This window comes from Acartia tonsa, chromosome 7 (genome assembly GCF_053477335.1).
Source record: "Acartia tonsa isolate MP-2025a chromosome 7, ASM5347733v1, whole genome shotgun sequence".
NCBI classification, from domain to species: Eukaryota; Metazoa; Arthropoda; class Copepoda; order Calanoida; family Acartiidae; genus Acartia; species Acartia tonsa.
This window is the reverse complement of record NC_137266.1, coordinates 49928944-49953348: the sequence shown is the minus strand read 5'-3', so window position 1 is coordinate 49953348 and position 24405 is coordinate 49928944. Positions and strand designations below refer to the sequence as shown.

Here is a 24405-nt window from a genome sequence, read left to right as displayed (position 1 = left end):
TGGATTTATTGACACGGGAAAATTTGTTGTTAATTTAGCTTATTAATATGGATCTTATTAATTAGTCAGTTCGTTCATCTACTAGGAAGGGGGTATCGTTAGTTTAGCCAGCTGCGAGCATCACTTTATTAGACTATATGAAAATCTGGTGCAAAATTCAAGTAATAATATATCGATTTGAACTACTGATGTTATAAACTTGTAATATATTAGAATAATTTAAATTATGTTTCTAAAATTTCAGGATATCTATCTATCAGTGTATTGGATGGCGATGTCTAACTCAATGTACAACCCAATGATCTACTGCTATATGAACGCCAGGTAATCTTATAATCATTACCAGAAGATTTTTATAGTGCCTAAAAAAATGACGTCATACAATACAAATACACAATGACAGGCCAATACACAAGCTAAAACCAATGCATGGAAGTCCAGTATACATTTTAATTGACCAATGGAAGGCCAGTATGTCGTCATTTTTAAAGCTTCTCATCACCATCTATAAGAAATTAGCTTTTCTCATAAGGAAAAAGGATAAGAGGATGAATACTCACCCCTTTTTCATGGTAAAATACTACTTCCCCATCCCTAAATTTAGAAGCAGACGAAAATCAAAAGCCGCCCAGGGCTTTTTGTAAGTCAATCATAAATAATAATGTGAATAAAAAGAAAAGCGATATTTAGCAAACAGCCGTGGGCGGTCAGAATCAGCTGAATGTTCATTATGAAAAGAATTTTCCCCTTTTTAGAAATAGAAGGATTCATCTTTCATGAACAAATTTTTTTAAATAAAAATAAAATTCTATGTAATTTTTAATTAAAACATTAAAACGAAAATATCTAATCTAATATTCTTGCCCTAAATATGGAAATAGTAAAAATTAAAAAAAATATTTTTTTTTAACAATTTAAATCCTCCCATTTGAAAAGTAGTGGAATAGCAATAAATTTTAGCGCGGCAACAGCGCTGAGTAGGCCTCTAGGCCCACTGCCTATTTTCGTCTTCTAGTTGCTTCGATTCCTCTCTTTTATTTTTTTCTCTATGGCTTTTCTACAGTTGGGATATGGTCGTATGTATATCATTTTGAAAATCTTACTGCTTAAATAGATATAGAATACGTGGATATTATATGATAGAGGAATTTTTGGATAACTATGGTTGCTAATATAGCCGTCAGATATTGGTCATAACGTTCCTGCATTGTTAGAATCTAAGTGATGGGGTAAAGTTTTAAAGGTGTATGGGGGGTACCGTTATATTAGCCAGCTGGGAGAATCATTGTATTAGGGCATGCGAGAATCTCTTACAACATTCCTGTTAATTAGTTATACAATTGAGAAATTTACAGAATACTAAATATACCTTTATTTCAAAGTCGTAGAGTTGTTACGCTTTAAGCTTCTCATAAAAATCTCTATGAATAAGAATATTATTACCATTTAAAGTATGAAAACAATAGGATGAGTTTATCTTGCGACAAGGACAGTGGAGCTTCGAGCCTTATCATTTCAGAAATCGCAATGCAAGATTTATTAATGAAATGACGATTCTAACAGGCATAATAAATTAATCTTCATCATTGCATTGATACAAACTTGAAATATAAAAAGTATGTATAAAAAAAACTTATTTTGTTTATATGCATTTGAATTTATACATATTTTTATATCAACATATTTATATGCATAATATAAAAAAAAGCTTTCCATATTTTTAGCCGACATTAATGCAGAATTTAAGTTTAATAGTCTGACTTTTCTAGATATAAATACACAATTTTCATACTTTTAAATGTCATAACCATAGTTATTGTGCATTTGATTATTTACTAAATCGCCCTAGAAATCAATCATTTTTTCTTTCTAATATGATTATTATGTTTAGGTTCCGGAAAGGATTTGCTTTTGTGCTGTCCTATTTTCTGCCATGCTTTCCATGGACATGCAATGGAAGTACAACTAATCAAGAGGTAACATCATTATAAAGTACATGCCATGCTTCCCATGGACCTGCAATGGAAGTACAACTAATCAAGAGGTAACATTATTATAAAGTACATGCAATGCTTCCCATGGACCTGCAATGGAAGTGCAACTAATCAAGAGGTAACATTATTATAAAGTACATGCCATGCTTCCCATGGACCTGCAATGGAAGTACAACTAATCAAGAGGTAACATTATTATAAAGTACATGCCATGCTTCCCATGGACCTGCAATGGAAGTACAACTAATCAAGAGGTAACATTATTATAAAGTACATGCCATGCTTCCCATGGACCTGCAATGGAAGTACAACTAATCAAGAGGTAACATTATTATAAAGTACATGCCATGCTTCCCATGGACCTGCAATGGAAGTACAACTAATCAAGAGGTAACATTATTATAAAGTACATGCCATGCTTCCCATGGACCTGCAATGGAAGTACAACTAATCAAGAGGTAACATCACCAGGGATTGAAAGGGATAAGACAATGCCAGATAAATTGATCTAAATCCACAATGATGATACTGATGGTACACAAAGATATCATGTCTGTAGATTACAATAAGTGGCAGAAACTTAGTAAACAAACTAATAAAAGTTCCCAAATTTGATGATTCACATAGTTTAGAAATTAGTTCATTTATATCATAACCTTTTTTTATGCATTTTTGAATTTCTGATAGCGCTGCTATTCTACAACTTGGATATGTCTGAACGTCACAAATAAATACAGCATACCTACATTCATTTTTTCATTATTGGTGATTTAAAAGAAAAAATATACATATTTTTCCTTATTCAGCGTTTGATCACAATACCTGCTAAAACTGATATTTTAGTGTGGTAAGTAAGAAATTTTTCAAAAATTTCGTTGATTCATTATATTTTACTCTAAATCTATAACCGATAATAATTCATTTAATTCATCTAAAATACCCTAAATTCAAATGTTATCTATTTTTCTGGCCTATACTGTACTGTAACTATTTGTTTTGTGCAAAACTGCAATGTAGTTTTTAAACTTTAAGTTAACTTCTTTTTCTTTAGGGTAAACAAACTGATAGGAATGGTATGAAGATGTGCCATCTCCAACCGGCAAGACATCAAATTTACAATAGGTATACATACATTTTGTATTATGAATTCTTGTTCTATTTTATAGGACCTTAGTATGGAAATTTATGCATGGTTATGAGACATTTCACCCACTTTTTAATAGCGAAGCTACTCTATAATTAACTTTGTCTGTCCGTAACGCTAGAGAAAAAATGTGATTATTTTCAGCTGTTTTTGAAGATAAACAGTTAAAATCTTTGGTGAATATTCCTTTTACATAATGCATCTTTTATATATAGTTTCTTGTCCGTCTGTCTGTCGGCTCTAAAAGACATAAACCGTACTTTTTAAATGTTTCGTGATTTTTAAAAAATTTTTGAATATTATTCATCTTTCTATTCTTTTTTATGAATTTTATTCAACATCTGCTCTACAATTAACTTTGTCGTTTGTCCTTTTCATAATGTGTTTTACTTTGCTACTAATGGATGTTGTCATCCTTGTTAAATATACTAGAGCTAAGTTCTGGTATTTGAGCACATATTAAGCAAGTCTCTTTTAAATTGAAGTAATGTAGATTCAAAAAGCATACAGAGTATAATCGACATTTCACCTTTTCAGAAATTACTTTTATTCAAATATTCTCAATTCATAAAATCATTGTTGTAGAGCCGTTTGATTTTGTTGCGGCTCCAGCTCCGGCTCCTAGGAGCCGCCTCTGAAAATAACGGCTTAAAATCAATAAAAACTGAACCAAAAGTTTTGTTTTTTAAAGGTTTTAAAAGTTCAATTTTTGAGAAAAATGGACTTAAAACACTAAAAAGGGTTTCCAAATTATAAAGTTCAAACATTAAATTTTATCAAGGTGTATAATTTTTTTCAAGATATTGTTTTAGCTTCCCCCGTAGCTGGAGCCACTCTGAAAATAAAGGCTCCAGTTCAGGCTCTACAACACTGCATAAAATATACCTTACAGTTATATTTTTGATAGTACATTAAAGGCTTTGATAAAGTCAAGGTGTCATTTATTGGTGATTTTCTTGTCTATTCCATAACCATAAAATGCTGCTAAAATGTCTTTACATGTGACGTCATAAAAAGGAAAGGATGAGAGGAAAAGTGGAAAAGGAAACCTCAAAAAAGAGATGAATTTTTATGACGTCACACATTACATTTAAGCAGCATTTTAGGCTTTCTCTACATCTGCGAATTTCTTCGTTGTAAGGCCACTTCTTACTGGTTTACTTCACTATTTCATAATAAAAATACCCTATTTTTCGCTACTTTTAGATTTAATCGAGCTTAAAACACTTTAATTAAACATAAATGCTAGAAGAAGTGATCATTCCTAAACATTGGAAAAATGGATAGGAAAATGCACAATAAATCAATATACATGTTTAACAAATACAAATAAAAAACATTTTTAAAGTTAAAATTTGGAATTATTTGGACATTATTACTTACTAGTGGTTTCTTAAAAAAAAAAATAGCCTAAAACCTTGACATTTATTATCTGAAGAACAGAGTGGTAAACTAGTTCTGTTATAATGTACTTAATGAATTATATTAAAATATTAAATGATTTAATTTGTATTTATTATTTCAGCATCGCTAGTTCACCCCGTGTAAATGGAAGCAGTAAGATAGCCACTCCAGAGGATGCTAATGCCTCTCCAGATTCCAGGTATTATGGAGGATTGGACGTACGGACTTTCTAGTAACGTTTATAGAGTTGCTACGCTTCCTAATTTGTACCTAACGGTGTTGAGAATCATCATGCAAATTTTTAAATCGGGAGAACAATTATAACATTAACGAAAAGAGCTAACCGTTTTGGACGGACAAACGCACGTATTGACGGACCTGCCCTAGTCATAGAAAAGCTTCGTTTTTAAAAATTTAATTATTATTTTACTGAATGATTCTACATGTATGTACAATAAGTTCTTCCACAAATGCATTGGTATTCCACGAACTCCCAATCAAACTACCTACAACTAAGTAGAACCAAACAAACTACCAAGAATTTGTTAAATTCAAAACTTTTCTACATGTACAGTGTACAGTGTTTCTGTCCTTACGTCTATAACCTGGTTTTAAAGATTAAGTTTAATTTAGGATTTCTGAAACAATTAGGTATGATCATTTATGTTTATTTGTTATTAAGTAGAATTTTATGAGCTTCACTATTATTGTTGTTGTCATTCTTGTTTTACTTTTAATTACAAAGAAATATTATATGTAACATTTTTTAGAAATTATTTGTAATTTTCTAGGTATGTTAATTATGAATGAATACTACTTTTGCTTTGATTATATAATCTTAATTAAGGGCCTTTTAGCGGCGAAAACTCCGTCATAATTAAAGAGTTTAAAAATGTATTTGTTTTATTTTTAGTTCAAGTGGACGAAGCCATGGAGTTGTTAAACAAATGAACAATTTACACAATAGAACTACAAATCTAAACACAGGTAAACTATTTTTTTCTCCTAGTTTATTTCTACTTTCAATAATTTCTCTAAAATTGATTAATTGTTACCTATAATTATATGAAAAATAAAACTAACATATCAGGAAGGGAGGTTATATTGGGCTGTTTATTACACTAGTCCTCAAACTCATACAAAAACGTTTTCTTATTCGTTGGCTTAATAACTTTGGGGACTTGAATCTTGATTGGATGGTTTATTTAGTTGATTTTCTAAAATTTTCAACCCCTAATTGTAATCTACAGAAGTAGTAATATTTTAGTGTATCATCATTGGGGATATAGATTACAAACTATTAATCCAATTTGGGTTTACTTTCAATATTATTTTTTTCCTCATGAATTAGGCTTATTTTAAAAAAAAATCCTCATTTTATTTGCATAAAACCTAAATTTATCTTTAACATACTTATGTAAAATAAATTATGTAAGAATCTTTAAAGCAAACTTACTCATTAAGTGTACAAACAATGTACAAAAAAAGCCTAACATTTTTTATGAGAAATAACAGTCAAGCTATTTTGTATGTTGTAAGTTTTTTTTGTCTGGAGATTTTAATCACTATACTAAACTGATTCGGTTCTCTTTTTTAGCATCACATAGATCCTGGGATGGTTTTAGACTAATTCATATTCAGATTTAAGCGTTCGGATGGTTTAGTCTATTTTTTCCAAACCATTCTTTCCTAATCCTTTTAAGTTTGAATATTGAAGCTTTTTTTCCTATTTTTTCAACAGCTCTGAATTGTTGTTTCTTTATTTACCTACTCTACATTATTTATTTTCTTTAAGTTTAAAATTTTGATGTAGATAAGTTTTATATAAGGGAGATATACATAAAACTTTCATACGAACAACTTGTTTTTCCAGTTTCAACATAAAAAGTTTTGTGACCAACAATACAACTCACATTTTGTACGTCGCTGTATTTATTTTTGATGTAAATCCCATAAATGATACACAAAATTACCCCTTCTGTAGATTACAATTAGTGGCTAAAGTTTTTGAACATTCAACTAAAGATACCAACCAATAAAAATTTCCCAAGGTAATAAACATTACCCCTTCCCTCTACCTTATAAAGCATATAACCTAAAGCATAGAAAACTGTACACACAATGTTTTCTAGTATTGATCTTCCAAACTTTTATCTTGTAACAATTTGAAAAATTGTTTTTCAGCAATTCTCTTGCTGTTGCTTATTACATAAATCATAGATAGTTATACAAAAAATGCGTTTTTCATGTTTAAAAAGAATAAATCTAAAATTGCAGCGTTCAACATACCCGGTGGGCCAAGAGGTTGATAACTTGATAGTACCATCATTTCAAAATAAAAAAAGCAAATCAAAATTGTACGTCTACCTTTTGTTATTCTAAGTGATAGATCCTATTTTGTCATATCATATTGATTTTTTTAGGCAGACAGACAGATAGACAAACGCACATTTTTTGTATTATGTTCACATTTTTATGTTTTTTTTAGGTATGGTCTGCAAAAATGAAGACCTGAATTCCACTCTGGACTCAATTCTAAGCAGGTAAATATAATGGGTATAATAAGTATAAATGTATATTCCAGACAACTACCTGGCTCCATTGCCAGGACCTAAAAGTTTGCAGACGGTAGTTTATATTCAGCAGCCAGAAAGCTCATAAGCTAAATTGTGTTATAGGGTCTCTCTAAGATGGGGTTATAAAGTTATTTAACCCATGACCTCTCTATTCTTCAACTTTATTGTAAAAATATTTTATTTAATTTTCTTCAATCAGTTTATTATACTCTTACCGTCCATCTAATATCAAGCTATATACTTGAATAATATTAAATATGTAGCAACCCTACAATCAAAACAAAAATGTCTAGACGTCCATTTTGAAAATGTAGATTAACTATTTTTCCAATAAATCCTAAAGTATAAAGTATTATAGTTTTTGTTGTTTTTTTGTTTTAGATTTCGTAAATTACTGAACTGATTGCCAGCCGCTACATCTAAAATAGTGCAACTACTTATTAGCTTTTTCCTATTGTAATATTTATTAAGCTTTGCTTTAAATGGTGTTAACATCCTGGTATATCAATATTTAAAAATGATATCATTTTAAGAAGATCTAGTTTCCTCAAAATATTTTTAAAATATTGTAAATATTACAGTTAGAAATTTTATCTTTTAAATTTAAATATCAAATTTAAATTTCAAATAAGAATGTGAAATCTTAACTTTAACAAAATAAAAAGTGATTTTTTAAATATGGCATTGCTGTCAGGGATCTATAGGGATAGGACAATGGCCGATAAATTGATGTCTGTGACGATGATATACAAAATTACCCCTTCTGTAGAAGTGGTTAAAACGTTAGAACATTCAACTTGAAAAAAATCAAAATTTAATCAAAAAGTCCCCAAAGTTCTAAACCAAAAAATTTTATGAAAATGTTATAATAAAACTTTGGGGACTATTATAATAAACAGCCCATTGTCCCCCCTCTCGCACATTAATGTTTTATATTCTTAACAGAAAGTTTTTTTTAAATTAGGTAAGATCATTAATCCGTACATAATAGACAAGATTATCTTGTGGTAAATAAGTTCAGTAAGAGATAGATATACTTTAAAGTATTTTAAAAAGGGCGTTATCCTATTAGAATTTTTTTTTCAATTTTGAAAATTTTTGTATCTCCCACTTCTCCCCTGGTCTAGAGGTTTAGAGCTTTAGGAGACTTTAATGGAGAGACAGACAGGCTATATATTTTGTATTTTATATTATAAATCAGTGGTGAGTTCTTTTTTAAAAAATTGCCTCACTAAAATCAGTTTGCCTCATTAAAATCAGTAAGGCTCACTAAAAATTTAGAGGGGATAATTTTGCCTCACTAAAAAAACTGAGGCTAACAGGCAAATAAAGCGCGGCTGCCGAGCCCTCTAATTAATAATCCATATAGATCTAAGCTAGCCTAATAATTTAAGACTATGTTTCAAAACGTTTCCCGTTGAATTCTTATAACTGTCCCTGAATAAAGTTTCTTAAAAGGTTTTTGTTGCTAACAATATATAAAACATTAACACAAAAACATATCTATAAAGCAGGGTTCTAGGAAGGACTAAATAAGCATGTTAATGATATGCGTTGTCGCTATATTCCTTGAAAAAAGTATTGAATTGAGTAGGATCGTGTATTAAATACTTTAAATGAATGGGATACTTTTTTCACATATTTCCAAAGAGTTGTGTTTAGCCGTTTAGTCAAATACTCTTATTAAGTCAAACTGTTCTTAATTTGTAATTATATCTAAATGTATAAAAAGAAATGGTCCTAATAAGAAAAAGGTTGACCTAATAAGCGCATTTGACTAATCGATTACACACAATATTATGTAAAGAAATTGCTAAACAATAACAACAACAAATTATAACATTTGTTAAATATTTTTTTACAAAGCAACGCGATTGATTGAAAACCCGTCAACTTGGTGGACTGTTAGTTGATATTTAATAATACCCTCATACACCATAACCTCCCCAATTTGTTTCATAAAAAAGTACATTATTTTTGGTCCCTTTACCAATCGGTTTATCCATAGACTTACGGAACCTAGGTGGTATATAAGGAAGATGCGTCTAGACCAAAATTATTAATCATCAAAATCAGGGAGGGAGGGGTCAATGGGCTGTTTAATACACTAGTCCCCAACGTTTTCTTATTAGTTGGCTTAACTTTTGGGGAATTTATGGAACTGGATTGGTTGATTTATTAAGTTGAGTGTTCAAACGTTTCAACCACTAAATTTAATCTACAAAATGGGTAATTTTGTATATCATCATTTGGAATGTTAGATCCTTTAGATCCCTGTTAAAATACGTTTACTTACGGAACCTAGGTGGTATATAAGGAAGATGAGTTTAGACCAAAATTATTAATCATCAAAATCAAGGATCTAAAGGGATAAGATAATGGATGATAAATTAATGAACATCCCCAATGATGATACACAAAATAACCCTTTTCTTCATTATAATTAGTGGTTGATATGTATGGACACTCAATTTAATAAACCATCCAAAATTCCTTAAAAGTCCCCAAATTTGATAAGCCAACGAATAAGAAGACGTCATTATAAGACTTTGGGGACTAGTATATTAAACAGCCCAATGTCCCCTCCTTCCCTGGATTAAAATACTCTTTCGTTATAAGCTCATTTTATATAAGATTTTTAAAAAATGACAGTACAAAAGTATAGTTACGTATCGCTTCATATTAAAAACAGCTTTCTGCGGATATTGAAATAAAAAATTAAGGTCAAAACCATTATTGTAATCCCGAGGAGCCAAATGCCCGGGCTTAAAAAAAAGTATTGATTTTAGGCTTTAACTTTTATTATTAGTGGAAAGTTGCCTACTATATGATGCTATACATGATCTCTGCGACCTCCCCCTTCCACAACATAATATTTAATTTTTTTTTTTGGGGGGGGGGAGGGTAATTTTTCTAGGGGCGATTGCTCTTGGGAGGTTTGTGGTACTCTCCCCCAAAATAGTTATAAAACTTCCCAGGACCTATGAGAAGCTACTTTGTCAAGGATAACCTGATCTGTTTGCGAGATCCTTCGGTACAGAAAAACAAACAAACAAATCGATAGACATCATGTTACTTTATTATAAGGATATATCAAATCAATATAAAATCTATTTTTGCAGAATTTCATTTATTATGATATATATTACAATTAACTGATCTTTTAGAAAAAAATAAAAGCATACAGCTTAATAGTTTTAATTCTTTTTTTCTAACCATTCTACTCTTCAACTAACCTTATTTCTTTTATATTGCAGAGCTAGCCGTCTCGCAGTGGACAAGATCTGTATATCTGTGTGCGACTCGGAGGACATTGATCAAGAACCCCATGATCATGTACACCTCACCACAAACATCGGGGCAGAGGAGTCGAACCTGACACCCAATGGAAAACTGACTTTCCCCCCGGAACACACCCACGCCCCTACTCCACATGCGCTAAATGGAAAAATTAAAAATAAGGAAACTGCTTTCAACTAAACATAAAAAATAAAAAATCCACAAAAGTTCCTGAAAAAAATCTATAAAAAGATATAAAAGTGAAAATATAATAATTTTTATTAGATTATTGAACATAAAAAAGTATATATGTGACAATTGATAATAAAAATTATAATATATATTTGGTAAAACTCAATAAACAAACATAACATAATTAATTATAGTTAAAAATGATTATTTATCAGGGTTACAAACAAATTCTTTTTTTTATGTTAATTAATGATTGATTCTTAATGAATTCCTTAATTAATTAAAAATATAAGACATAGACAAATATTCTAAACCTTTTTACAATAAGTTGGATCATGGAAAGAAAACGATGTAGTCATATTTTCACAGTATTTTTTCTCCTATTTCAAGTCCCTTGGTCTAATCTTGCGGGGAATAGTTTCTAACCCTGAGGGGCAATCATTAACATTTACCTAACCTAAAATAACCTATCAAGAGCTACTGCGAAAATACGACAAACCCACTACTTCATTTTCTTTCAATGATCTAATTAGTTTTTAAACACCTAAAATTTATGTCAGAAATTAAATAGATATTTAAAACCACAAGCTGAATGCAAGCAGTGAAGTTGTATATTTACTGACCCAAAATATTATTTGACGAATGTTTTAAAGATGTTGTTCATATGTGATTTGTAAAGGTATAGGGGGTGGATGAGGTGATCGTTATTTTAGCTAGCTACAAGTTTAACTTATTAGAGTACATGATAATTTGGTTTAAGATCCAAGTAATAATAAATACATTTTTGTATTATGCTAAATTGTGGCTACTTTGCCATAAGACATCACAAAATACTCGTCATAATAACATTTTAATAAATTGATTTTATTACCATCTCTATCAATGATCTCCAGACTTTAGGGTAATTAAATAATAAAAAAGACTACTATTTTATTAATATTGTTCCTATTCATATTTTATTCAATAGTTTTTGGGCGTTATCCTCATTTTTTTCTAATTTGAAAAATTTTATACCACAAACTCAATAAGTTCAAAATATTAAGTCACAGAAAATACTACTACTACTTTATATAATGGAATTTTGATTTTCTAAATGTTTTAGGCATTATGATTTAATTGGAATGAAAAACAAATCCTAATATATAAATTAGTAAGTATTTTTTGCCTGAACCTTAAGATTCCAATAACCACTGAACATATTAAGTTCTCCTTTTCAGTGGAGCTTCACATAGGTTCCAGGATGGATTTAGGCTATTTTAATTTTAGATTTAGGTCACAGGACAGGTTTAGGATATTTTTTTAACCCTTCTGAAAGCAGCCGCAAATTTGTATAAAATTTTCAGATTGCATTGCCCTAGCTATGAATTTCCAAAAAAAAAGAGAAAAGGTGAAACCTAAAGCAATTGTGGCTTCAGGGCCATCATAAAATATATTTTTCCTTCTGAATCTAACCTGATAACTATTTGTTGGTTTTTATTTTGTAGGAATGCAGGGATCTAAAGGGATAAGACAATGGCCGATAAATTTATGTACATCCTCAATTATGATTCACCAAATTACCCCTAATTATGTAGATTAGAATAAGTAGTTGAAACGTTTGGACACAAGTTTGTGCAGCAAACAAATAAGAAAACGTTAGTATAAGACTTTGAGGACTAGTGTAATAGACAGCCCAATGTCCCCTCCCTCCCTGGTTAGAATGACACAAATCCAAGATTTATATGCGATTACCAAGCAACTATGTTCGTACAATTTCCTTTTACCAAAATTAGATTTTCTTCAGAGACGGAATTTTTAATTTTAAATTAATTTTAATAATAACGTTTTCTTATTCGTTAACCTAACATCTTTTGGGACTATTATAGAGCTCTTATTGGTTGGTTCTTCTAGTTGAGTGTCCAAACGTTTTAGTCACTAATTGTAATCTATAGTATTGGTAATTTTGTGTATCATCTTTGGCGAAATACATCAATTTATCGACTATTGTCTTATCCCCTTAGATATCTGACCAAAATTAGTTTTACTTAGGTACATATTTCATATTAGAAATCTATTCTACCTCGAGCACTAAAACCTTCAACTATTTTTATTTTAAAATTAAATTAAAGGATGAGAGTTGGAGAGTTTGAAGTTTTTTCCAAATAAGTCTAACCCCTGCATGGGGCTCTATTGTGTTGCCTAACCCTACGGGGCTATCCAGATCCAAATATAACTTGATAAACATACAAAATAAAAAACCTCACCCCACCTTCTAGCCTATATTCAATTTATTTCAAATATGGGGTAGGATTCAGTACTTGATTAAGCAAATTGAGGAAAATCACCGATACTTTGTGGTCACAGGGGCTGTCCAAAGGGCACATAAAATATTAAATTACACATTAAATAACACTAAAAGTAAGTTCCATATGTTAAGTTGACTTATATCACAGTCTAAATTGTGTAAACTGTGAACAGTACATATACGGAAGTCTTGTAATAGTTATTTTTCGCTTCGTATTAAAGACAGCTTTCTGCGGATATTAAAAGTAAAAATTATAAATTTAAAATCAGTTTTGTTAGCACAGAGGGACCGAAGGAAAGGACTAACAAAAATGGTATTATTTTTATTATTTCTATTTTAATTTCCGTAGGAAATTGTCTGTAATGCGATGCTATACATGATTTTCTGTTTGACTGAGAATCGGTTCTAATCCAGCGGATATTATTCGGTTTCGTAGCCATACTGGAAAAATTGTTGTATAAAATTATTTTTCTACTTTGTGGTCAGCAACGTAACAAATTAATTTTCTTGATGAGAAAACTTTATCCCACGGCTATTATGTCTTTTCCAAAGATTTTATTTTTGTACAAGATGATACCAGAAACTTTGAAAATATTATTTTCGATACGATTTTGATTTATACAACAGGAATTCAAATGGATAAGACATGGTCGATGAATTGATGTACATTCCCTGTGATTATACACAAAATTACCCCTTCGGTAGATTATAATTAGTTTTTGAAACGTTTTGACACACAACCTAATGAACCAACCAACCAGATTTTAAGAAAGTCATAAAGCCAACGAATAAAAGATTAGTTATTATAACACTTTGGGATCTAACCCACCCAAAGAAAGCATAGGTAAAACAAAACCAATTGTAAGGGAGGGGGGGCGGTACCAAAATTTGACCTATTTTGTCCCTATAGCAGAAAATTTGCAAATTACTTTTAATTTTAAATCATTTCCTAACTTGTATTTTTAAAAAAAAAAGGTCTCATTTTTAAAAGCGAAGCTTTTCTATAATTATTAAAAGCGAAGCTTTTCTATAATTAGGGTCGGTCGGTAGCTTTTTTCGTTAATTTAGGCATGTTAGAATTGTCCTATCGATTTCAAACTTTGCATGGTGATGCCTGTAGTAGTTAGGTACGATTTAGAAAGCGTAGCAACTCTATAATCATTACCAGAATGTCCGTACGTCCATTTTAAACATGTTGATTTTTTTTACTTTTTTAACAACAAATTTTTATATGATCTAATTATCCGATCGATCTGATTTTTTTGTATACTGATTCCTGGGACATCAAAGTACAATAGTATAAGCGAAGCAACTCTATAATTAAGTCCTAAAAATGTAAGTATGTCCATAAACATTATTCTGTATCAAGCAGTTTTTCAACAAATTTACTTACAATTTTGCATCGACTCTTATACATTTATATTCTGATTATTTAACTCTGACATTATACAAGTGTTAATGTCCGTTTGTCCTACCGTTTCAGTGCTTCGCTTTTATGGATGTTGTCATCCTAGTTATAGTATGTATTATTATTAAGCTGCTTGTGAATAGAATACCTATTTGCAGAATACAAATTTTAATAAACAATTAATATTTCATAGTGCTTTTCAAAGAGGTCTTTGAAGAAAACTGTAAAGTATATTGTATATTAGTTTCTTAATATCATATTTTTTTGTTCTTTTGCTTTATTTACACAACAAAACAAAACAGTATTTATACAAAACTTCAAAATGCAGTGAGGGAGGGGACATCGGGATGTTTGATACACTAGTCCCCAAAGTTTTATGATAACGTTTTGTTATTTGTTGGGTCGACAACTTTGGGGACATTTCTTGAATTTAGATTTGTTGGTTCATTAAGTTGACTTTCCAAACGTTTCAACCACTAAATATAATCTATAGAAGTGGTTTATTTGTTTATCGGCATTGGGGATGTACATCAATTAATCGGCCATTATCTTATCACTGGAATATGCCCTTATAATTAAAAATGAAAAAAAAAACAATATAAGATTAAGTTTTAACCGATAAGTAATTTTTAAAATACTAAAAGCTAAAATAATTGTGCAAAAAATGATTTTTTTCCTTTTTTTGTAAGAACTCTAAAATACAATAAAGTATATTAAGGTATTGTTGCTTGGTACATAATACCCATATGGTTTATACAAAAATATTCAGGCTTTGTACATTTTGTATTTAGGATGTTTTTTTAAGATATTAAAAGGCCGAATGTAACTTAATCCAAAGTAACTTTCTGATATTTGTGTAAGCAAACAAAACAAAAATAATTATTGGTGCGAAACGCCTTATTTTTTTTAACAGGAGTTTTAATTGTTGAAGAGGGGGGATAAAACTATAAATATATAAAACTAAACTTTTGGAATAATAAATTATTTTTCTCGTATTCATTTAAATCCGGTGGATAGGAACCGGTTCTCATCAATACGAAAAAACTATGTCTAGCATCGTATTATATCCAGCTTTCTACGAATATAAAAATGTACAATCATAAGATTAAAACCAGTTTTTTTAGCCGGTGCCTTCGGCACCTCGGGGCTAAAAAAAACTAGTTTTAATTTTATAATTGTACATTCTATATCCGCGGAAAGCCGTTTATAATACGAAGCGAGAAATAACTATTATGCATGCACAAAATATCAAAATGTACAAATACATGACAATAATATTATTCCTAATAACCAAACATGAAATACTAGGGAGGAAGGGGACATTGGACTGTTTATTACACTAGTACCCAAAGTTTTATTATTACGTTTCCGTATTCGTTGGCTGAACAACTTCGGGGACTTTAATTAAAGTCTTATTGGTTGGTTCCTAAAGTTGTGGGTCCAAAAATTCAACCATCTATTGCAATTTACAGAAAGAGTAATTTTATGTATCATAATTAGGGATGTACATCATATTATCAGCCAATGTATTATCCCTTTAGATCCCTGTCAAATACCCAATCTATTATTCCTTATTTTTATCAAGCGGAGAACAAGTAAATGGAAGTATATGATCCGTGACTTATATGTATGTCGGTGTGCACTCACTTCCGCTTAGTTTCACAACTAATATGTGCTTTTTATTCTCAAAGAAATATAATTTCAATTAAATCAGAATAGATGAATAATGATAGGGGAAGGTGCTTATAATATGCGTTTCTAATCAGGTAATTAAAGGGATAAGTCAATGACCTCTAAATTGATGTACAACCCTATACTAAATATACACAAAATCGCCCCTTTTGTAGATTACAATTGGTGGTTGAAACGTTTGAACAATGAACTTAATTACGCAACCGATCAAAATTCAATTAAAGTCCTCAAAGTTGTCAAACCAACGGATTATAAATCGTAATTGTAAGACTTTGGGTACTAGTATAATATACAGCCCATTGTCCCCCCTCTCTCTCTCTCTCTCTCTCTCTCTCTCTCTCTCTCTCTCTCTCTCTCTCTCTCTCTCTCTCTCTCTCTCTCTCTCTCTCTCTCTCTCACTCTCTGGGTTCTAAAGATTTGATACATGTTAGGAAATGAACGCACAACATGTAAGCTACATATATGCTTGTATGCACAAGAGTAAACTGATAAGATACCAGCACAGCTAATTACACATGTTTATGTATAGTATTCTTTGCAGTAACGCAGCCACTATTGGACTCACCTAAAATTGCACCAATATTATATATTTCAAATTAATTTTAAGCTTTTTGTTTATTTGAATATGAACAAAATAAAATAACTATTAGTGAATGTGCAACCCCAATAGCCCTTTTGGATATTATACTAGTCCAAACTTTTTACCAATAATTTTAATTTACATAAAGTTTAACTAAGTTTTAAATCATTGGGTAGATTCTTCATTTCATCGACGAATTGTCTTATCTTTTAAGATTCCTTAATCATCATGTAAAATTTAAAAACTTAAATTTTGTATAATTAACTAAATATTTCACAAAACTAAAAGATATCTCAAGTGTGCTCAAAAATAATAAAAAGTATATTTTACTAAAAAATCTCAAAATTTTATTTAAAAGCAAGTTTGGCAGCTGCACGTAAGCCGTTTATATACAGGGGTTTTCTGATATAAAATCCACACTTAAATGAAGAAAATAGAATATTGTTTATTAGATTATGTCAATGGTAAATGGTTAAAAAAAAGCATTACTTATCGGGTATAGTTCCTTTCGTGGCAACGCTCATTAAGGGGCGATTCTTTGTTTTTTTTCCACAGTAGCATTTCTCCTATTTCCAGCCCCTGCGGGGCCATTTGCCTAACCCTGTGAGGCATTCACCTAACCCAATATAACCTAACCTAAAATAACCCATCAAAAGCCATTTTAAAAATACGACGAATCGCCCTTTAATGGGCGTTGCCACGAAAGGGACTATTCCCCTTTGTTCTTCTAATTTTTTTTAAAGTACTAAATAACGGTTACTATGGCTGTCGCGCGGCTGTCGAACCAAGTAAAAAAAGTATTTTTATATAACTAAGTGTCTTGTAGTAGCTAAAGATTAATTTGTAAAAATGTTTTACTGTGATTACTGTAAATTATAATATATTAATATTAAAGTAAAAGTATTTTAATAAAATTGTTTGATGTATTATATTCTAATATATTTTTCGTAATTAACTAAAGATTAACATTTTTATCATATTCTAAGAAAAGATTAAGTTTTTATTAACTGTATTTATCTTTTAAAATATTAAAATTTAAGTATTTCATCTTTTTCCAAAAACTTACTCTAAAACTTTTGAAAAGTCTAATTGATTTTAACAAATATTTTTTCATCTTTTTAAAATGACTGTAAATGCTGAAAAACTAATATGTAATTTAGACCAGGGAGGAAGGGAACATTAGGCCATTTATTACACTAGTCCCCAAAGTTTTATAATAAAGTTTTCTTAGTCGTTGGCTAAACAACTTTGAGGACTTTATTAAATTCTGATTGGTTTATACATTAAGTTGTGTGTCCAATAATTTAATCTAAACAAGAGGGAATTTTGTGTATCATCATTGGGGATGTACTTAAATTTATCGGCCATTGTCTAATTTTTTTATATCCCTAAATTAAAACACTCAAAAGCTTTCCTTGTTGGAAGATTAAAGGAAGAAAAAAAATAACATTTATTCTGTTTGTTGTTCAAAAAGCTAAAAAGAACTTACGCAATAAAACAATTGTCTTTTTAGATTGTTTGAAGATTGTATAGGGAATTGAAGCCATTTTATGTTTGAGACATGCTTTCATGGAGGGAATTGACAATGAGCTGGTTATCTCACTAGTCCCCAATATTTTACAAAAATGTTTTCTTATTGGTTGGTTAACAACTTTAAGAACTTTAAGTGAGTTTTAATTTGAGTGTTCAAACGTTTCAACCACTTATAATAATATTAAAGAAGAAGTTATTTTGTGTATAATCATTGGGGATGTACCATCAATTAAACGGCCATTGTCTTATTCCTTTAGATCCATGCATATTTCATTGTTCTGAGGTGGATTCTTAATAAAAATTTGCCCCACTAATCGTGGGGCAAAATTGTTTTCGTGAAAAAAACACTAAAATTACATTAAAAATCTACACAAATTAAACAAAATCATAGAAGGGTTATTAACATAAGATTTTATTTAATTTTTGTAGAATTTTTATGTGATTTTGGAGGATTTTTCACGAAAACAATTTTGCCCCACTAAGTGATTAGTGGGGCAATTTTTTTAAAGAATCCACCTAAGGTGTTCTATCATTTCCTACTAGATATGAACATTGTAGATTAATTCTAAGGCCAAATTCTAAGCTCTTTAAAGTGTCTTTAAAAAAGATATGAATTAATATGCGCTTGGCCAAAGTATCCCGAATTACGTCATATTATTTTAATTCTTATTCTAATATGATGTCATTTGCGATTTTTCGCCCAATAGTTTTAAATTTATTCTTTTTATAGGCACTACAAATACTAACTATTTCGGATAATACGGGAATGATGGCTTACCATTTTTAAAAAAACAAAGTAACATATATATTTCTTAAAAATACTTGTGATAATGTTAATAATGTTAATAAAAATCACTTTAATCTGTACAAAAATAATAAAAATCAATTTATAATGTAATAAAATACTCATATAATAATTGTTGATAAATTTGTAGTAATATTGTGTATTATTTTTAAATAAATATTAACTGTTGTCAAATATTTTCTTTTTTTTAATAGCGAAACTACTCTTTAAGTAACTTTGTCTGACATGAGTTTGCCTGTCTGTCTGACTGAATATTGTTGGAAAGATTCTCCTTTCTTTATTGGTGTCTATTCCGTCACTTACTTTGTTTGTTCATCCGTTCATATATTCATACTTTATATTTATGTTATCCATAGAGATTTAAATATATAATTTCATAATGTTTGTATAATGATTTCATTTTAATCCGTAACGGCGAGGTGGCATGAACTCTCAGCCTAAATAAAAAAAAAATCAAAACTTGTAGTATAAGTAATACTTTTATAAAACATGAATTTCAACAGGCAGTTGATAATACATTAGAGCAATAATGCATTTATCTTTGCTTTGATCTAACACCAGATCATCATGTACTCTAAAAAAGTAAATCTCGTAGCTGGCTAAAATACCCCCCCCCCCCATTCATCAACTTTAACCCTATACCTTCTTACTGGATGGACAAACTGATCAATAAGTGATGTTCAAGTTAGCATGAATTGACAACAATTTTTCCTCTTGCTCAAATACGAAGAAATTATTTCAAAACTTGTAGTAAAAGTATTACTTTGTTTAAAACAAATTTCAACAGACAGTTCATAATAAATGTAAACATTAGTTGTAAAAACAAATGGATAAAACAATATATCCTTACAATACATCAAGTTGCCAGAGGGCGCGTAGCCTAATGGATATGGCGTTAGACTTCGGATCTAAAGGTTGCAGGTTCGAGTCCTGCCGTGCTCGATGTATTTTGATGAGTAATAGCTTTAATTTCAACCAGGTTCTGAACTATACTGAGATGGGTTTTTGAAAGATTAATGCCGCGTTTTTTTAATTCGCGAAATTTAAACAGAGTATACAACAATTTATTTAATTATTTCACTTTTGTTGGTACGGCCTTCATAGATGAAAAACAAATTATCTTCAATCCATTTTTGCTGCATATTAATTAAAGCATCTTTTTAGAGCTGTATTAGACATTATACAAATGGCTAAAATAATAATTTTAAAATTTTGAATTCTTAAGTTGTATACTTTGTTGAAATTCTATCTTCCTCGTTCAATCAATCAATGTCTAAAAAAATCGAAAAAAACGCGGCATTCATCTTTCAAAAACCCATCTCTGATCATTAAATGAAGTCCATGTTTGCAACCTAAATTGACGCCAACTTTCCCCCTTCTGAAATACTAAGAAATTATTTCAAAACTTGTAGTAAAAGTATTACTTTGTTTAAAACAAATTTCAACAGGCAGTTGATAATACATTAGAACATTAGTTGTAATAACAAATGGATAAAACAATATATTTTTACAATACATCAAGTTACAACAGGGCGCGTAGCCTAATGGATATGGCGTTAGACTTCGGATCTAAAGGTTGCAGGTTCGAGTCCTGCCGTGCTCGATAGCTTTTTAAAAACAATGGCAATTCAGATAGAACCGGTTCTGTGGAATACATAAAAATCATTTATCAAATCAGAGACAATTTTACTACTAATAATTATAGATTTGTTGGCCCGGGCCTTCGGTCACTTACTTTTTTTTTGGGTTGTGAAATGTACAAAAATGTCTTGATTTAAGAAACTGAAGATATTTTTTTTTACCCAAGTTGTTAATAAAAGTTTTATGCAGGGTATAATCTTGTATATTTACAAAGGCCTTTTTTTGGTTGTAGTTAAAAGGTATTCCAATGAGCTTTAAATGTCCTTAAACAGACCTAAACTTAGAGTAGCTGCTCTATTAAATTTTATTCTTTTCAGGGGCGCCCAAGCTTTTTATTTTGGGAGGGTAAAAATTTTTAAAGGGGGGGGGAATTCGTTTTTTGGGGGGGGGGTAAAATGGCCGCAAATTTTTTTTACCCCCCCCCAAAATTTTTACTCCGGGAGTAAAATTTGCTTGGGGGGGGTAATTACCCCCCCTGAAATCTGTTGGCAGGGGTAAATTTAGTTTACCCCCCCAAAATTTACCCCCGGGGTAAAATTTTTGGGGGGGGTAATTTAAATTTTATTAAATATTTAGTATTAAAAATGCGCGCGAAGCGCGCAAAATTTTTTTTATTATAGATTTTTTATTTTTTAAATGGTTAGGGTTGCCTACGGCACCCCCAGGGTAGGGGTAAATTTTAAATGGGGGGGGTAAAATGAAAATTTTTTTGGGCACCCCCAAAATCGTTTGGGGGGGGGGGTAATCGCCCCATTACCCCCCCCCCCCCCCCTTGGACGCCTATGAATCTTTTGGTTTCAATTATTATAAAAGTGTCTTGAGTAAGATAAAAACTGGACATTTCCTCCTATCTTAGTACAAAAAAGTTATTAAAGTTTTTAGCAAGGATCTTTAATCGTCAAAAGGAATTGTGAAAGATTTTATTTTTTTATTTTTGGGAAAGTGTCTGTAATACGTTGCTATATATGATTTTTTAGTGTACTCTAACGTTTTCTTATTCATTGGATTAAAAACTTTGGTGATTTTTATAAAAAAAAATTACGGGTTGGTCATTAAGTTGAGTGTCCAAAATTTTGAACCATTGATTGTAATCTACAGAGGGGGTGGTTTTGTGAATCATCATTGAAATGTACATCAATCTATTGGTCCTTGTCCTATCCCTTTAGATCCCTGGTTGCATTTTGCGATCCCTAATCTTTGCTCAATTACATTTATGTTAAAAGTTATATAACTGGAAAGAGTTACCTTAATCTAAAACTTTAAAAGTTAATTTCTTAATATTATGTTCTTCATTTTCAGAATTTCATGACGTGTCTAGGGGTAGGTTTTTATGGCTGCTGAGCTCTAAAATAATACCAAAAATAGTGGCCGCCCATCTATATGGCAGCTGGGTAACAGCTGCAGCTCAGCTGGGAGCAGCCAAGAGTAGAATGAGTAGAGAGGGCTTATGACGTGTCTAGGGGTAGATTTTTATGGGTGCTGAGCTCAAAAATACTACCAAAAATAGTGGCGGCCCATTCATATGGCAGCTGGGTAACAGCTTCAGCTCAGCTTGGACACTGTTCCACCCTCAGATGTAAAAACTTTATTTTAGTGTTTGGCCAAATTGACTTAGCAAATGTATCTGTAAGTACGTCTAATAACACCCTTTGCTATTTTTAAAATCCGAGAACATATTTTTGGCAAGAAAATTGCAAAAGTTTGCAACCTTTTTTCGCACCACTACTTAAATCGAGTTTTAAAACTTTTTATATAAAATAATATTTACAAAAAATATCAATAATTACTTAAAATTAAGCCTGAAAGCAAAAAAATCTCATTACATGTGTTAATTTTCATGTTTTAGGTCTTTATTGAGGAAAGTATAACTTCTCCTTTTTTGACAATAATATATTTTTTAAACAATTCAAAGTAAAATATAATAAAACTTAAATGATTTTTTTTAATTATCAGTTGAAAATTTCATCAAACATACAATTTAATTGATGAAAATTTAATGAAATCATTTTTTGAATGTTTAGAATTACCAATTTTCTACATTTTAAACAAAATGTTAACAAAATTTAAAAACATTATAATATATAACTTTAAAAATCAATAACATTTTATAAAATGATGTTTTAAAAAATAAATCATTAAAAGGTATTAAAATGCATTTTAAGTTACTTAAAATCAAAACGAGAACATCTTTTTACACTTTATTCTTTGTAATAGAAATTAATCGTTATTTAATGAAAATGAAACATTTAATAAACTAATTGAATCTTTTTATGACCATATTTAAACTTTTTAATTTTTACACTAAGGTGTTTTTTAATAAAAATCTTTGTTAATTTCTCTTTTGCGACAAAAAAAGAAAGGGGCCTTTTTACTATTTCTAGGTTATCTAATGTAATTTAAACTATAAAATATGAAATAAATTTTAATTATCTTTCTTTTGAGCCATCAAACACATTAAAATGTTACATATATGCAAAAATAACATTTTTTTAATGAATATTAAAATTTCCTCTTGTGACATTACACCACATCATATTCTTCAAATCATATGTTCAGGAAAAGTAGCTACAACTTGGAGGGTTTTGCTATTTTTTAAAATATTAAATAAACTTGAATGGTAAAATATTAGCATAACCTTTGTCAATTCAAATGCTTTACAATATGATTTTTTAATGTTCCCAAATTCCTGATAGCAAATATTTCGTTATTGGTATACGAGGTAAAAAAACAACATTTTAAAGAAATTCTTTAAATATAAAACCCAACGTGTATTGGCAGTACAAAAATCTTAATGCTAGCAGACATATGTTTATCAACATTAGCAGAAAACTATTTCCACAAGAAAAATTATTCAGGTTTCTACTTTATAATTTAAAATATTTTTTCTGATAAAATGTTTGACATATATCATATAATCATTTACCAAAAAATTATTTTAATAATTTAGATTTCAGAGAATATAGATCCCTTAGAAAAACTAAGACGACATTTTTCATCTTCTGCTGTGACATTTTTCAAAAAAAATAAAAAAACAAAATTTAGTATAATAACTATTTTCATCAATTTTTCTGAAGTTATTATCGTATTTTATGGGTTTTTTATTATCATTTACTTATATCGAAAGTGCCAAACATTGTACTCTAACTTATTAATTTAATAAAAAACGAACCGTGTGGAGCGGACAAGAGTAGAATGAGTACATAGGGCTTGTGACATATCTAGGGGTAGGTTTTTATGGGTGCTGAGCACAAAATTACTACCAAAATTAGTGGTGGTCCATCCACATGGTTGCTGGGTAACAGGGGTAGGTCTGAGCTCAAAAATACTATTAAAAATAGTGGCGGCCTAGCCATATTGCAGCTTGGTAACAGCTGCAGCTCAGCTGGGAGCAGCCAAGAGTAAAATGAGTATATAGGGCTTGTGACGTGTCAAGGGGTATATTTCAGTATTGATTTAGTTGTTAAACAGCTGAAATTGGCTGAGAACAGTCACCAACAGATAAAAGTAAAAGTAAAAAGACATAGCTTGTGATGTGTCAAGGATATTAAAAAAAGGGGGGGGGGGGGTTAATGCAACCATCTCGTAATCAATGATTAAATGGCACTTAGAATTCGAATTTCGATCTGAAATTTTTCATGAGTAATCCTTGGTAGGTCTATTTTCCCTAAATCGAACAAAAAGATGGAAAAGTAACAGCTGGCGGCTCAGCTGTCTAGCCGTTTTTAGCCTATTTTCAGGGAAAATTCATCATTAATAATGTAGGAATCAACTTTTAAAAACATATTTTTGGTTTAATTCATGTTAAATGATAGCAATAACGATTTTTTAAATTTTTATTACCAACAGATACCGGTTAGAACCGTTTAATAAGGT

The 24405-nt window shown here is 30.3% G+C and overlaps 1 protein-coding gene and 2 non-coding genes across 3 annotated transcripts in view; all 3 read left to right on the top strand.

The window, feature by feature from the left end:
• The window catches only part of LOC145324365 (substance-P receptor-like), a 59629-nt gene extending 48721 nt beyond the window's left edge, over positions 1-10908 (top strand). Inside the window, exons 11-17 of the mRNA XM_080166969.1 lie at positions 245-324; positions 1892-1976; positions 3046-3116; positions 4664-4741; positions 5456-5529; positions 7031-7085; positions 10376-10908. Of these exons, the coding sequence (XP_080023095.1) occupies positions 245-324; positions 1892-1976; positions 3046-3116; positions 4664-4741; positions 5456-5529; positions 7031-7085; positions 10376-10598 (666 nt within the window). The 3' untranslated portion in view covers positions 10599-10908. The remainder of the gene's footprint in view (positions 1-244; positions 325-1891; positions 1977-3045; positions 3117-4663; positions 4742-5455; positions 5530-7030; positions 7086-10375) is intronic.
• Positions 10909-19760: 8852 nt separating this feature from the next.
• TRNAR-UCG (transfer RNA arginine (anticodon UCG)) lies at positions 19761-19833 on the top strand. The gene has a single exon. It is a non-coding gene; the product is annotated as a tRNA-Arg (tRNA).
• Positions 19834-20421: 588 nt separating this feature from the next.
• Positions 20422-20494, top strand: TRNAR-UCG (transfer RNA arginine (anticodon UCG)). Its single transcript has one exon. It is a non-coding gene; the product is annotated as a tRNA-Arg (tRNA).
• The last annotated feature ends 3911 nt before the right edge of the window (positions 20495-24405 follow it).